Here is a 13,626-nt window from a genome sequence, read left to right on the forward strand (position 1 = left end):
ATGTAATTATGTTGCAGGAGACACATTTGAAAGTGTCTGACCAGACTAGGCTAAGGAAGGGCTGGATTAGCCAGGTCTTCCACTCGGGCTTGGACTCTAAGTCCAGGGGGTAGCAATTATGATCAATAAGGAGAAAGAGACTTTAATATGGTCCTCGACCCGGGGCTAGACCGGTCATGTCCCAGAGCGGGTAGACTCCCAGCAATGGCAAGGGAGCTGAAAGGGTTCATGGAGCAAATGGGGGCAGTGGACCCAGACAGCCGACGGGAAGGGGCTACTCGTTTTACTCTCATGTTCATAAAGTATACTCTAGAATTGATTTCTTTATCTTGAGCAGGGACTGTGTAGGGGAGGTAAAGAATACGGAATATTCGGCAATCACAATTTCGGACCATGCCCCGCATTGGGTGGACCTGCAGGGCGGGAGGGGCAAATTACCAACGCCCGCAATGGAGGTTAGACATAGGATTGCTGTCGGAGGAGGGGATATGTGAGAGACTGCGGAAGTGTATGTAAAATTACTTGTAGGTGAACGATACGGGGGAGGTTTCAGCAGCGATCCTGTGGGAAGTTCTGAAGGCAGTAGTGAGGGGTGAGCTAATTTCAATTCGGGCTCACGGGGATAGGGCGGACAGAGTAGAAATGGATAGATTGGTTAAGGAGATCCACCGGATAGACTAGGAGCATGCGGGGTCCCCGGGGGAGGACCTACTCGGGAAAGACAGAGACTGCAGGTGGAACTGGGGGCGCTATCCACGAGTAGGGCCATGGAACAGCTTAGGAAGGCGAGGAAAGTGGTGTATGAGCATGGGGAGGCCAGCAGATTGCTAGCGCAGCAACTCGGGAAGAGGGAGGCGGCCAGGGAAATAAGTAGAGTGGTCGACGGAAGGGGGAGCAGAGTGGAAGACCCACCGAGACTGAATAAGGTGTTTCGGTACTTTTATAGTAAGCTTCAGAACCCCCGGAACAGCCGGAGGAGATTAAACGGTTCCTGGACGGACTAACCTTCCCAAAGGTACGCGGGGGACTAGTGGAAGGGCTGGGGGCCCCGGTTAGAGCGGAGGAGGTACTGGGGGGCCTAAAGGCCATGCAGTTGGGGAAAGCCCCGGGACCGGATGGATACCCAGTAGAGTTTTACAAAAAGTTCTCTGAGATAGTGGGACCGGCCCTGACCAGAGTTTTTAATGAGGCGAGGGACACAGGGACCCTACCTCCGACGATGTCGCAAGCCACTATCTCGCTGATATTAAAGCGGGACAAGGGTCCGGAAGCCTGCGGGTCATGCAGGCCAATCTCCCTGATCAATGTGGATGCCAAGCTCCTGGCCAAGCTCCTGGTGGTTAGAATTGAGGACTGCATACCGGAGGTGATTGGGGATGACCAAACAGGGTTTGTTAAAGGCAGGCAGTTGACAGCCAACGTGAGAAGATTGCTTAATGTGATTATGATGCCCCCGACGGGCAAGGAGGTGGAGGTAGTGGTGGCAATGGACGCGGAGAAGGCCTTCGACCGGGTGGAGTGGGGCTATCTGTGGGAGGTGCTCGGGCGGTTTGGGTTCCGGGAGGGACTGGTTAACTGGGTCAGACTATTGTACCAGGGCCCAAAAGCTAGCGTTAGGACAAACAGGATAATGTCGGACTATTTCAGACTACATTGCGGGACTAGACAGGGATGCCAACTCTCCCCGTTGCTGTTCGCGCTGGCCATAGAACCATTCGCGATTGCGCTGAGAGCTGCAAAGGGGTGGAAGGGAATGAATGGGGGGGGGGCGGGGGGGAGATAGAGCGCAGGGCCTCTCTCTATGCAGACGACTTGCTCCTGTACGTGTCGGACCCACTGGCCGGGATGGAAAATATACTGGAAACATTGAGGAAGTTCGGCCGGTTCTCAGGGTATAAACGAAATATGGCCAAGAGTGAGATGTTTGTGGTGCAGGCAAGGGGCCAGGAGAATAGGCTGAAGGGGCAGCCATTTAGGCTGGTTTGAAGAAAGTTTCCGATACTTGGAGACACAGGTGGCGCGAGACTGGGGCAGCCTGCACAAGTTAAATTTGACCAGGGTGGTGGAACAAATGAAGAGGGAGTTTCTGAGATGGGATGCACTCCCGCTGTCGGGGAGGGTGCAGACTGTAAAGATGACAATCCTCCCTAGATTCCTGTTCATTTTTCAGTGCCTCCCGATCTTTACCCCACGGTCCTTTTTCAAATGGACTGGCAAAATCATCATGAGTTTTGTCTGGGCGGCAAAATCCCCACGGGTGAGGAGGCCGATGCTTGAAAGGAGCTGCAGCGAGAGGGGACTGGCATTGCCGAATCTGATCAACTACTACTGGGTGGCTAACATAGCCATGATATGTGGGATGGTGGGTACTGGGTCTATCTGGGAGCGGGTGGAGGCGGCTTCGTGCAGGGGCACCAGTTTGGCAACCCTGGTCACGGCTCCCAAACCGCTTGCGCCGGCCAGGTACTCCATCCCGGTAGTGGGGGCGGCCTTGTGGATTTGGGGCCAGTGGAGGAGGCATGTAAGGGAAGTGGGTGCGTCTGTCTGGGCTCCAATTTGTGATAACCATCGATTTACCCCCGGGAACATGGATGGAGGGTTTTGAGCATGGCGGCGGGCGGGGGTGAGGAGGGTGGGCGATATGTTCCTGGAGGGGAACTTTGCGAGTTTGAGGGAGTTGGAGGAGAAAGCTGGGCTGGAAAGAGGAAATGACTTTAGGTACAGACAGGTGCGAGACTTCGTACGAGACAGGTCCCATCCTTCCCACGTCTCCCGCCAATAGGGATTCGGGACAGAATAGTTTCCGGAGGAGAGGGTAGAGTCTCAGATATTTACAAGGTGCTCATGAAGGGGGAAGAGTCCCAGACGGAGGAGCTAAAACTCAAATGGGAGGAGGAGCTAGGCGATGAGTTAGAGGACGGGCTGTGGGCAGAAGCCCTGAGTAGGGTAAACTCAACCGCAATATGTGCCATGCTCAGCCTGATTCAGTTTAAGGCGTTCAACAGGCCCACATGACGGTGGCCCACATGACGGTGGCTCGGATGAGCAAATTCTTTGGGATAGAGGACAAATGCGCTAGATGCGCGGGAGGACCAGCGAACAACCTTCACATGTTTTGGGCATGCCCTAAGCTTAGGGGGTCATGTCCCGAGTGCTAAAAATGAGGGTGGTGATGAGTCCAGAGGTGGCAATGTTCGGCGTTTCTGAAGACCCGGGAGTCCAGGGGGAGAAAGAGGCTGATGTTCTGGCCTTTGCTTCCATGATAGCCCGGCGGCGAATACTGCTGGCAGGGAGGGACTCAAACCCCCGAAGACTGAACTATGGCTTTCGGACATGTCAAGATTTCTGGGGATGGAAAAAAATCAAGTTCGCCTTGAGGGGATCTGTTTTGGGGTTCGCCCGAAGGTGGCAGCCATTCATCGACTGCTTTGCGGGAGAGTGAACGTCAGGAGGGTCGGAGGGGGGAGGGGGCGCGGTGAGGGGAGGTCAGAGTAGAGTAGGAGGGATAAATAGGTGGGTAGTGTCTGTGGGAGAGGAGCGGGTAGGTGCATTATGGTTTGATTGAAGTATTGGTTTTCCGTTGATGTTTGGATATTTCTGTAATCTGTAACTGTTTACAATGCCAAAAAATACCTCAATAAAATTGTTAAAGTAGTCCAATGTCGTCCTGTTCGTCCTTGCACTCGCCTCCCTGACCTGATACAATAGCCTAACCCAGTTGATGAACCCCACCTTCGAACCCAAACCGTCCTAATACCTCCCACAGATAATCCCACTCGACCCAGTCAAAAGCCTTTTCAGCAGCCATGGCTACCACTATCTCTACCTCCCTACTCTCCGGGGGCATCATAATCACGTTGAGCAGCCTTCTTATGTTGGCCACCAGCTGCCTCCCCTTTACAAACCCGGTTTGGTCCTCCACAATTACATCCGGTACACAGTCCTCAATTCTGTTCGCCAAAATCTTGGCCAGTAACTTGGCGTCTATGTTGGTCAAGAAGATCGACCTGTATGACCCACAGGCCTCCGGGTCCTTATCCCGTTTCAGAATGAGCGAAATGGTGGCCTGCGACATCGTCAGGGGTAAACTCCCTCTGTCCCTTGCCTCGTTAAAGACCCTGACCAGCACCGGCCCCACTATCCCGGCAAAGTTTTTGTAAAACTCCACCAGATACCCGTCCGGCCCCGGGACTTTACCCGACTGCATGACCTTCAGGCCCCCCAATACCTCTTCGATCCTGACCAGCGCCCCCAGTCCGTCCACCAACCCCCTCCCCACACTTGGGAAGGTCAGTCCATCCAGGAATCCCCCCCCCCGCTCCCCTCTGAAATGGCCGAGCAAGCCCCTCAGTTCAAGGATAATTAGGGATGAGCAACAAACGCCTGCCCAGCCAGCGACACCCACATCCCATGGGAGAATAAAAAAATATAGAGCACAATCCACCTACCCTTGGGTTGTGGGGGCGAGATGCACGGGGAGAAGAAAGAACAATGCATCAAAGGAACAGGCCCTTCGGCCCTCCAAGCCTGTGCCGACCATGGTACCTGCTTAAACTAAAACCGTCTGCATTTACGGAGTCTGCATCCTTCCATTCTCACCCTATTCACCTATTTGTCCAGATGCCCCTTAAATGCCGCTGTCGTACCTGCTCCGCCGACCTCCCCAGGCAGCGCGTTCCATATATTTACCACCCTCTGTGTAAAAAAAACTTGCCTCGCACATTCTAAACTTTCCCCTACCCACTTTTTTTTTAACCCTTTATTGTCACAACTATGAAGTTACCGTTAAAAGCCCCTAGTCGCCACATTCCAGCACCTGTTGGGTAAACCTTTTCACATCACAGGGAAAAGGCTGTTTTTAGATCTGGTAGGTTCCAGAACATGTTCTACGAAACTGTCTTGAATACACTCTTGTGCACTCTCCTCACGGCTACCTTCGCCTCTTTGATTCTCCCAATCCAAATGGGAATTTAAATTGCCCATGATTCTTGCAGTAACTTCCGAACAAACCTCCCTTTTAATTTCTTGATTCATACTCTGTCCTACAGTGTGGCCACTAGGGGGGGGCCTCTAAATCACACCTGGCTGGGATTTTCCTCCTTTGCTATTTCTTGCCTCCACCCAACTGACTATATCTTGATCTGCTGATCCACGATTATATTTCACTAGAGCTACCCTTCTCCCTACCCTAAATGTTCTGTCCCCAACTCTGGTAACCATGATGTGGAGATTCCGGCGTTGGACTGGGGTGAGCACAGTAAGAAGTCTTACACCACCAGGTTAAAGTCTAACAGGTTTGTTTCAAACACAAGCTTTCGGAGCGCTGCTCCTTCCTCGGGTGACATTGCAAATACATCTCTGTAATGGCTGCCATATCATATCCATATACTTATGATTATGCCATCAATTTCCATTTGTTCTGAATGCCTTTAATTAAGCCTTTTATTACTTTTTCCTCCTCTGACTCTGTTTGCTGGTACATTTGTATTTTCTGACAGCATATTCTTTTAATTCTATGGCAACCGGCTCACTGTATACTTGAGTGTGGCCTAACCAAGCTTTGATACAGGTTTAGCATAATTTCCCTACTTTTCAATTCCATCCAATTAGTTTATTTGCATTCCTCTACCCCACATCGACTCACATCTTCCAAATAGTAAGTGACCGTTCCTCCTGCTCCTTCCAAAATGAACTGCATCACACTTTGATGTGTTGAAATTCGTTTGTCGATTATTGCCCCATTCTGCGGTAAATGTCCTCCACTAATTTGTTGCCGTCCTTCTCCGTATTGACTATCCCTCACTAGGTGGGGTTACGGGGATAGGGTGGAGGCGTGGGCTTAAGTGGGGTGCTCTTTCCAAGGGCTGGTGCAGACCCAATATGCAAATGGCCTCCTTCTGCACTGTAAATTCTATGAATTTGGGGACACCCTCAAATTAATTAATGGCGTTTTAATTTGTTTCAGCAGTTGAAATCGTTAATATAAATTATTAAGAGCGATGGTCCCAGCACTGATCCTTGTGAAAGGCCACCTTTTTATCACATTCTGCCACTCTGAATAACTACCCTTCCCTCCCACTCTCTCCTTTCTGCCTTGAGGTCAGCCAGTGATCCATCCTGCCACTTGTTCCCTGATTCCACACTAACTAGCCTTAGTCCATCCAGATAAATTGCAACTACTGTCTTTCCCTTATCTACTGTCTTCCCAGGGGTGGCACAGTGGTTAGCACTGCTGCCTCACAGAACCAGGGACCCGGGTTCAATTCTGGCCTTGGGTGACTGTGTAGAGTTTGCACTTTCTCCCCGTGTCTGCGTAGGTTTCCTCCGGGCGCTCCGGTTTCCTCCCACAGCCCAAAGTTGTGCGGGTTAGGTGGATTGGCCATGCTAAATTGCCCCTTAGTTCCCAGGAATGTGTGGGTTAGGTAACGGGAATAGGGCTGGGTGGATGGGTGAGTGAACCTGGGTAGGGTACTCTTTCAAAGGGCCGGTGCAGACTCAATGGGCCGAATGGCCTTCTGTACTGAAGGGATTCTATGATATTGGGCCTCCCAAACTGCATCACTTCACGCGTCTCTACACTGAGATTCACGTGCCATGTTTCTGGCCCTTTCACAGATTTGGCCAGGTTATCCAGAAGCCAAATCAATCTGGTTTCAATGTTGGGTGAAGGATTAAAACGGCGTGCCCACTGTGAGGACCTTTCTGCCCTTTAAATGCTGTTGGATCTTTTATGTTCACAGCTGACAGAGACTCAATTGCCCTGAAGCTACAGGCTTGGCCATGTTGGCCAAGCGCATTGAAATGAAATGACCGTTTCACACTTATCTGGGTAAATGTATGGAATGAGCAATGTGAAATACACTCAAACTTGGTTAATTCACGGTAGGTCAAACCTGTTCTCTCTGGTATCTACTGGAGTGGAGTTTGACGGTGCTGATTCCTCCACAGCTAAACCTTAGCCCAAACTGGGTGTTGAACCTGAGATGTGAATTTTGGGAAGAAGGTGAAGACCCAGAGGGGGCGCTCAGCAAAGATGTACTAGAATTGCTCCAGGCATGTGGGAGTCCAGTTATATTAATAAAATCTTTATTGTCACAAGTAGGCTTACATTAACACTGCAATGAAGTTACTGTGAAAATCCCCTAGTCGCCACATTCCGGCACCTGTTCAGGTACACGGAGGGAGAATTCAGAATGTCCAATTCACCTAACCAGCACGTCTTTGGACTGTGGGAGGAAACCGGAGCACCCGGAGGAAACCCACGCACACACGGGGAGAACGTGCAGACTCCGCACAGACAGTGACCCAGCGGGGAATCGAACCTGGGACCCTGGCGCCGTGAAGCAACAGTGCTAACCACTGTGCTACCGTGCCGCCCAAGTTGCATGGATAAATTAGAGATGCAGGAGCTGTTCTTTTATTTTTCTTTATTCATGTATGAGATGTAGCCGTCGCTGGCTGGGTCATCATTTATTAACAAAGAGAACAAAGAAAATTACAGCACAGGAACAGGCCCTTCGGCCCTCCCAGCCTGCGCCGATCCAGATCCTTTATCTAAACCTGTCTCCTATTTTCCAAGGTCTACTTCCCTCTGTTCCCGCCCGTTCATATACCCGTCTAGATGCCTCTTAAATGATGCTATCGTGCCCGCCTCTACCACCTCCGCTGGTAAAGCGTTCCAGGCACCCACCACCCTCTGCGTAAAAAAACTTTCCACGCACATCTCCCTTAAACTTTCCCCCTCTCACCTTGAAATCGTGACCCCTTGTAACTGACACCCCCACTCTTGGGAAAAGCTTGTTGCTATCCACCCTGTCCATACCTCTCATAATTTTGTAGACCTCAATCAGGTCCCCCCTCAACCTCCGTCTTTCCAATGAAAACAATCCTAATCTACTCAACCTTTCTTCATAGCTAGCCCCTCCATACCAGGCAACATCCTGGTGAACCTCCTCTGCACCCTCTCCAAAGCATCCACATCCTTCTGGTAATGTGACGACCAGAACTGCACGCAGTATTCCAAATGTGGCCTAACCAAAGTCCTATACAACTGTAACATGACCTGCCGACTCTTGTACTCAATACCCCGTCCGATGAAGGCAAGCATGCTGTATGCCTTTTTTACCACTCTATCAACCTGTGTTGCCACCTTCAGGGTACAATGGACCTGAAATCCCGGATCTCTCTGTACATCAATTTTCCCCAAGACCCTTCCATTGACCATATAGTCCGCTCTTGAATTTGATCTTCCAAAATACATCATCTCGCATTTGCCTGGATTGAACTCCATCTGCCATTTCTCTGCCCAACACTCCAATCTATCTATATTTTGTTGTATTCTCTGACAGTCCTCCTCGCTATCTGCAACTCCACCAATCTTTGTATCATCTGCAAACTTGCTAATCAGACCACCTATACCTTCCTCCAGGTCATTTATGTAGATCACAAACAACAGTGGTCCGAGCACGGATCCCTGTGGAACACCACTAGTCACCCTTCTCCATTTTGAGACACTCCCTTCCACCATTACTCTCTGTCTCCTGTTACCCAGCCAGTTCTTTATCCATCTAGCTAGTTCACCCTGAACCCCATACGACTTCACTTTTTCCATCAACCTGCCATGGGAAACCTTATTAAACGCCTTACTAAAGTCCATGTATATGACATCTACAGCCCTTCCCTCATCAATTAACTTTGTCACTTCCTCAAAGATTATCCCTGCTACCCTTCTTAAACAAAGGGACAACATTAGCAATTCTCCAGTCCTCCAGGACCTCACCCATGCTCAAGGATGCTGTAAAGATATCTGTTAAGGCCCCAGCTATTTTGACCCTCGCTTCCCTCAGTAACCTGGGATAGATCCCATCCGGTCCTGGGCACTTGTCCACCTTAATGTCTTTTAGAATATCCAAAATTTCCCCCTTCCGTATGACAACTTGACCTAGAGTATTTAAACATCCATCCCTAGCCTCAACATCCGTCTTGTCCCTCTCCTTTGTGAATACCAATGCAAAGTACTCATTAAGAATCTCACCCATTTCCTCTGAGTCCACGCATAAATTCCCTCTTTTGTCTTTGAGTGGGCCAATCCTTTCTCAAGTTACCCTCTTGCTCCTTACATACGAATAAAAGGCTTTGGGATTTTCCTTAACCCTGTTAGCCAAAGATATTTCATGACCCCTTTTAGCCCCCTTTATTGCGCGTTAGAGATTTGTCCTACTTTCCCGATATTCCTCCAAAGCTTCATCAGTTTTGAGTTGCCTCGATCCTATGTATGATTCCTTTTTCATCTTAGCTAGTCTCACAATTTCACCCGTCATCCATGGTTCCCTAATCTTGCCATTTCTATCTCTCATTTTCACAGGGATATGTCTGTCCTGCACTCTAATCAACCTTTCCTTAAAAGACTCCCACATTTCAAATGTGGATTTACCCTTAAACAGCTGCTCCCAATCCACATTCCCTAGCTCCTGCCGAATTTTGTTATACTCTGCCTTTCCCCAATTTAGCAGTGTTCCTTTAGGACCACTCTTGTCCTTGTCCATGAGTATTCTAAAAATTACGGAATTGTGATCGCTATTCCCAAAGTAATCACCGACTGAAACATCAACCACCTGGCCGGGATCATTCCCCAATACCAGGTCCAGTATGGCCCCCTCCCGAGTTGGACTATTTACATACTGCTCTAAAACACTCTCCTGGATGCTCCTTACAAATTCTGCTCCATCTACGCCTCCAACAGTACACAAATCCCATTCAATGTTGGGGAAGTTAAAATCTCCCATCGCAACCACCCTATTGCTCTGACATTTTTCTATAATCTGTCTGCATATATGTACCTCTAATTCATGCTCACTCTTGGGAGGCCTGTAGTAATGTCCCAACAATGTTACTGCACCCTTCCTATTTCTTAGCTCCACCCATATTGCCTCAGTGCTCGAATACTCCATCATGCCCTCCTTAATCACAGCTGTGATATCATCTCTGATGAGTAATGCAACTCCTCCCCCCCCTTCTACTTCCCTCGCTATCCCTCCTGAAGCATCTATACCCTGGGATATTCAGTTGCCAGTCCTGCCCTTCCCTCAACCAAGTCTCAGTAATACCAATAACATCATATTCCCAGGTACTGATCCAAGCCAAAAGTTCATCTGCCTTACCTGCTACACTTCTCGCGTTAAAACAAATGCACCTCAGATCCCCTGTCCCTTTGTGTTCATCATCTCTTCCCTGTCGACTCTTCCCCTTAGTCACATTGAGTTTATTATCTCGTACCTTACTGGCGTTAGTTGCTGCTTCTTTACTGACGTCTAACTTCCTAATCTGGTTCCCATCCCCCTGCCACATTAGTTTGAAACCTCCCCAACAGTGTTAGCAAAAGCACCCCCTCGGACATTGGTTCCAGTCCTGCCCAGGTGTAGACCATCTGGTTTGTAATGGTCCCACCACCCCAGAACCGGTTCCAATGTCCCAAAAATCTGAACCCCTCCCTCCTGCACCATCTCTCAAGCCACGTATTCATTCTGACTATTCTTGAGTTTCTACTCTGACTGTCCTGTGGTTCTGGGGGCGGTGGAACCATTACAAACAGGATGGTCTACACCTGGCCACCTCTGAGGGCATTTAAGACATTGCTGTGGGTCTGGAGTCACATGTAGGCCAGACCAGATAACAGTGACCGACTTCCTTCCCGAAAGGACATGAATGAAGCAGATGGGTTTTTACGATAATCCTTGGAGCAAAAGAGATTTAATAGAAGTGGTCAAAATCATGAGGGGATACAGACAGGATCGATCTCTGGAGAAAAACTGGTACCTGACCCTATCTGGTATTGGAAACAAACTGATTTAAGGTGAATGGCAGACGGATATGGTGACACGAGGGAAAATGTTTACACAGTGAATGGTCAAGATCGGGAATGTGCGTGGCAATGCGCTGGATTGGGAATGTGGTGCGTGGCAATGCGGTGGATCGGGAATGTGGTTCGTGGCAATGTGGTGGATCGGGGATGTGGTGGATCGGGGTTGCGGTGGATCGGGGTTGCGGTGGATCGGGGATGTGGTTCGTGGCAATGCGGTGGATCGGGGATGTGGTGCGTGGCAGTGTGGTGGATCGGGAATGTGGTGCGTGGCAATGCGGTGGATCGGGGGTGCGGTGGATCGGGGATGTGGTGCGTGGCAATGCGGTGGATCGGGGATGTGGTGCGTGGCAATGCGGTGGATCGGGGATGTGGTGCGTGGCAATTCGGTGGATCGGGGATGTGGTGCGTGGCAATGCGGTGGATCGGGGATGTGGTGCGTGGCAATGCGGTGGATCGGGGATGTGGTGCGTGGCAATGCGGTGGATCGGAGATGTGGTGGATCGGGGATGTGGTGCATCGGGGATGCGGTGGATCGGGGATGTGGTGCGTGGCAATGCGGTGGATCGGTGATGTGGTGCGTGGCAATGTGGTGGATCGGGGATGTGCTGCGTGGCAATGTGGTGGATCGGAGATGTGGTGCGTGGCAATGCGGTGATTCGGGGATGTGCGTGGCAATGTGGTGGATCGGGGATGTGGTGCGTGGCAATGTGGTGGATCGGGGATGTGGTGCGTGGCAATGCGGTGATTCGGGGATGTGGTGCGTGGCAATGCGGTGGATCGGGGATGTGGTGCGTGGGAATGCGGTGATTCGGGATGTGGTGCGTGGCAATGCGGTGGATCGGGAATGTGGTGCGTGGCAATGCGGTGGATCGGGGATGTTGTGCGTGGCAATGCGGTGGATCGGGGATGTGGTGCGTGGCAATGCGGTGGATCGGGGATGTGGTGCGTGGCAATGCGGTGGATCGGAGATGTGGTGCGTGGCAATGCGGTGGATCGGGACTGTGGTGCGTGGCAATGCGGTGGATCGGGGATGTGGTGCGTGGCAATGCGGTGGATCGGAGATGTGGTGCGTGGCAATGCGGTGGATCGGAGATGTGGTGCGTGGCAATGCGGTGGATCGGGGATGTGGTGCGTGGCAATGTGGTGGATCGGGGATGTGGTGCGTGGGAATGTGGTGGATCGGAGATGTGGTGCATGGCAATGTGGTGGATCGGGGATGTGGTGCGTGGCAATGTGGTGGATCGGGGATGTGGTGCGTGGCAATGTGGTGGATCGGGGATGTGGTGCGTGGGAATGTGGTGGATCGGAGATGTGGTGCATGGCAATGTGGTGGATCGGGGATGTGGTGCGTGGCAATGCGGTGGATCGGGGATGTGGTGCGTGGGAATGCGGTGGATCGGGGATGTGGTGCGTGGCAATGTGGTGGATCGGGGATGTGGTGCGTGGCAATGTGGTGGATCGGGGATGTGGTGTGTGGGAATGTGGTGGATCGGAGATGTGGTGCATGGCAATGTGGTGGATCGGGGATGTGGTGGATCGGGGATGTGGTGCGTGGGAATGTGGTGGATCGGAGATGTGGTGCATGGCAATGTGGTGGATCGGGGATGTGGTGCGTGGCAATGCGGTGGATCGGTGATGTGGTGCGTGGCAATGCGGTGGATCGGGGATGTGGTGCGTGGCAATGCGGTGGATCGGGGATGTGGTGCGTGGGAATGCGGTGGATCGGGGATGTGGTGGATCGGGGATGTGGTGCGTGGGAATGCGGTGGATCGGAGATGTGGTGCGTGGGAATGCGGTGGATCGGAGATGTGGTGCGTGGCAATGCGGTGGATCGGAGATGCGGTGGATCGGGGATGTGGTGCGTGGCAGTGCGGTGGATCGGAGATGCGGTGTATCGGGGATGTGGTGCGTGGCAATGCGGTGGATCGGGGATGTGGTGCGTGGCAATGCGGTGGATCGGGGATGTGGTGCGTGGCAATGCGGTGGATCGGGGATGTGGTGCGTGGCAATGCGGTGGATCGGGGATGTGGTGCGTGGCAATGCGGTGGATCGGGGATGTGGTGGATCGGGGATGTGGTGCGTGGCAGTGCGGTGGATCGGAGATGTGGTGGATCGGGGATGTGGTGCGTGGCAATGCGGTGGATCGGGGATGCGGTGGATCGGGGATGTGGTGCGTGGCAATGCGGTGGATCGGGGATGTGGTGCGTGGCAATGTGGTGGATCGGAGATGTGGTGCGTGGCATTGTGGTGGAGAAAGATTCAGTCATGGCTTTGAGAAGAGAGTTGAATAAGCACTTCAGGTGGGACATGTACACGGCTATGAGGAAAGGGCCTCGACTGGGACCAGCTAAATCGGTCTTCCAAAGAGACAGCACAGCCAATGGGCTGAGTAGCCTCCTGTGCTGTAATCATAGAATCTCTACGGTGCAAGAGGAGGTATTTGGCCCATTGGGTCTAAACCGACCCTCTGAAAGAGACCCCCACCCAGGCCCACTCCTGCCCTATCTCTGTAACCCCCACCTAACCTGGAAACATCCCTGGACATTACAGGGCAATTCCATCATGGCTAATTGTTGTGCTTTCTGTGCAATGTCTCATTTTATCCTTTCATTCCAGGGGGGAGTGCTACAAGCTGTTTGAACATAACTGCAATACGTTCAGTAATGAAGTTGCCCAGTTCCTCACAGGGAAGAAGATTCCATCCTACATCACTGACCTGCCTTCTGAGGTCTTATCAACGTGAGTACTGTCGCCCTATAGGTTTC

The 13,626-nt window shown here is 51.6% G+C and overlaps 1 protein-coding gene across 1 annotated transcript in view; it reads left to right on the forward strand.

Moving 5' to 3' along the window:
• LOC119956564 (desumoylating isopeptidase 1-like) overlaps positions 1–13,604 on the forward strand; it is a 35,862-nt gene extending 22,258 nt beyond the window's left edge. Inside the window, exon 5 of the mRNA XM_038783865.1 lies at positions 13,478–13,604. Within this exon, the coding sequence (XP_038639793.1) occupies positions 13,478–13,604 (127 nt within the window). The remainder of the gene's footprint in view (positions 1–13,477) is intronic.
• The last annotated feature ends 22 nt before the right edge of the window (positions 13,605–13,626 follow it).

The sequence above is a fragment of the Scyliorhinus canicula genome, chromosome 23 (genome assembly GCF_902713615.1).
Source record: "Scyliorhinus canicula chromosome 23, sScyCan1.1, whole genome shotgun sequence".
In the NCBI taxonomy this organism is placed as follows: Eukaryota; Metazoa; Chordata; class Chondrichthyes; order Carcharhiniformes; family Scyliorhinidae; genus Scyliorhinus; species Scyliorhinus canicula.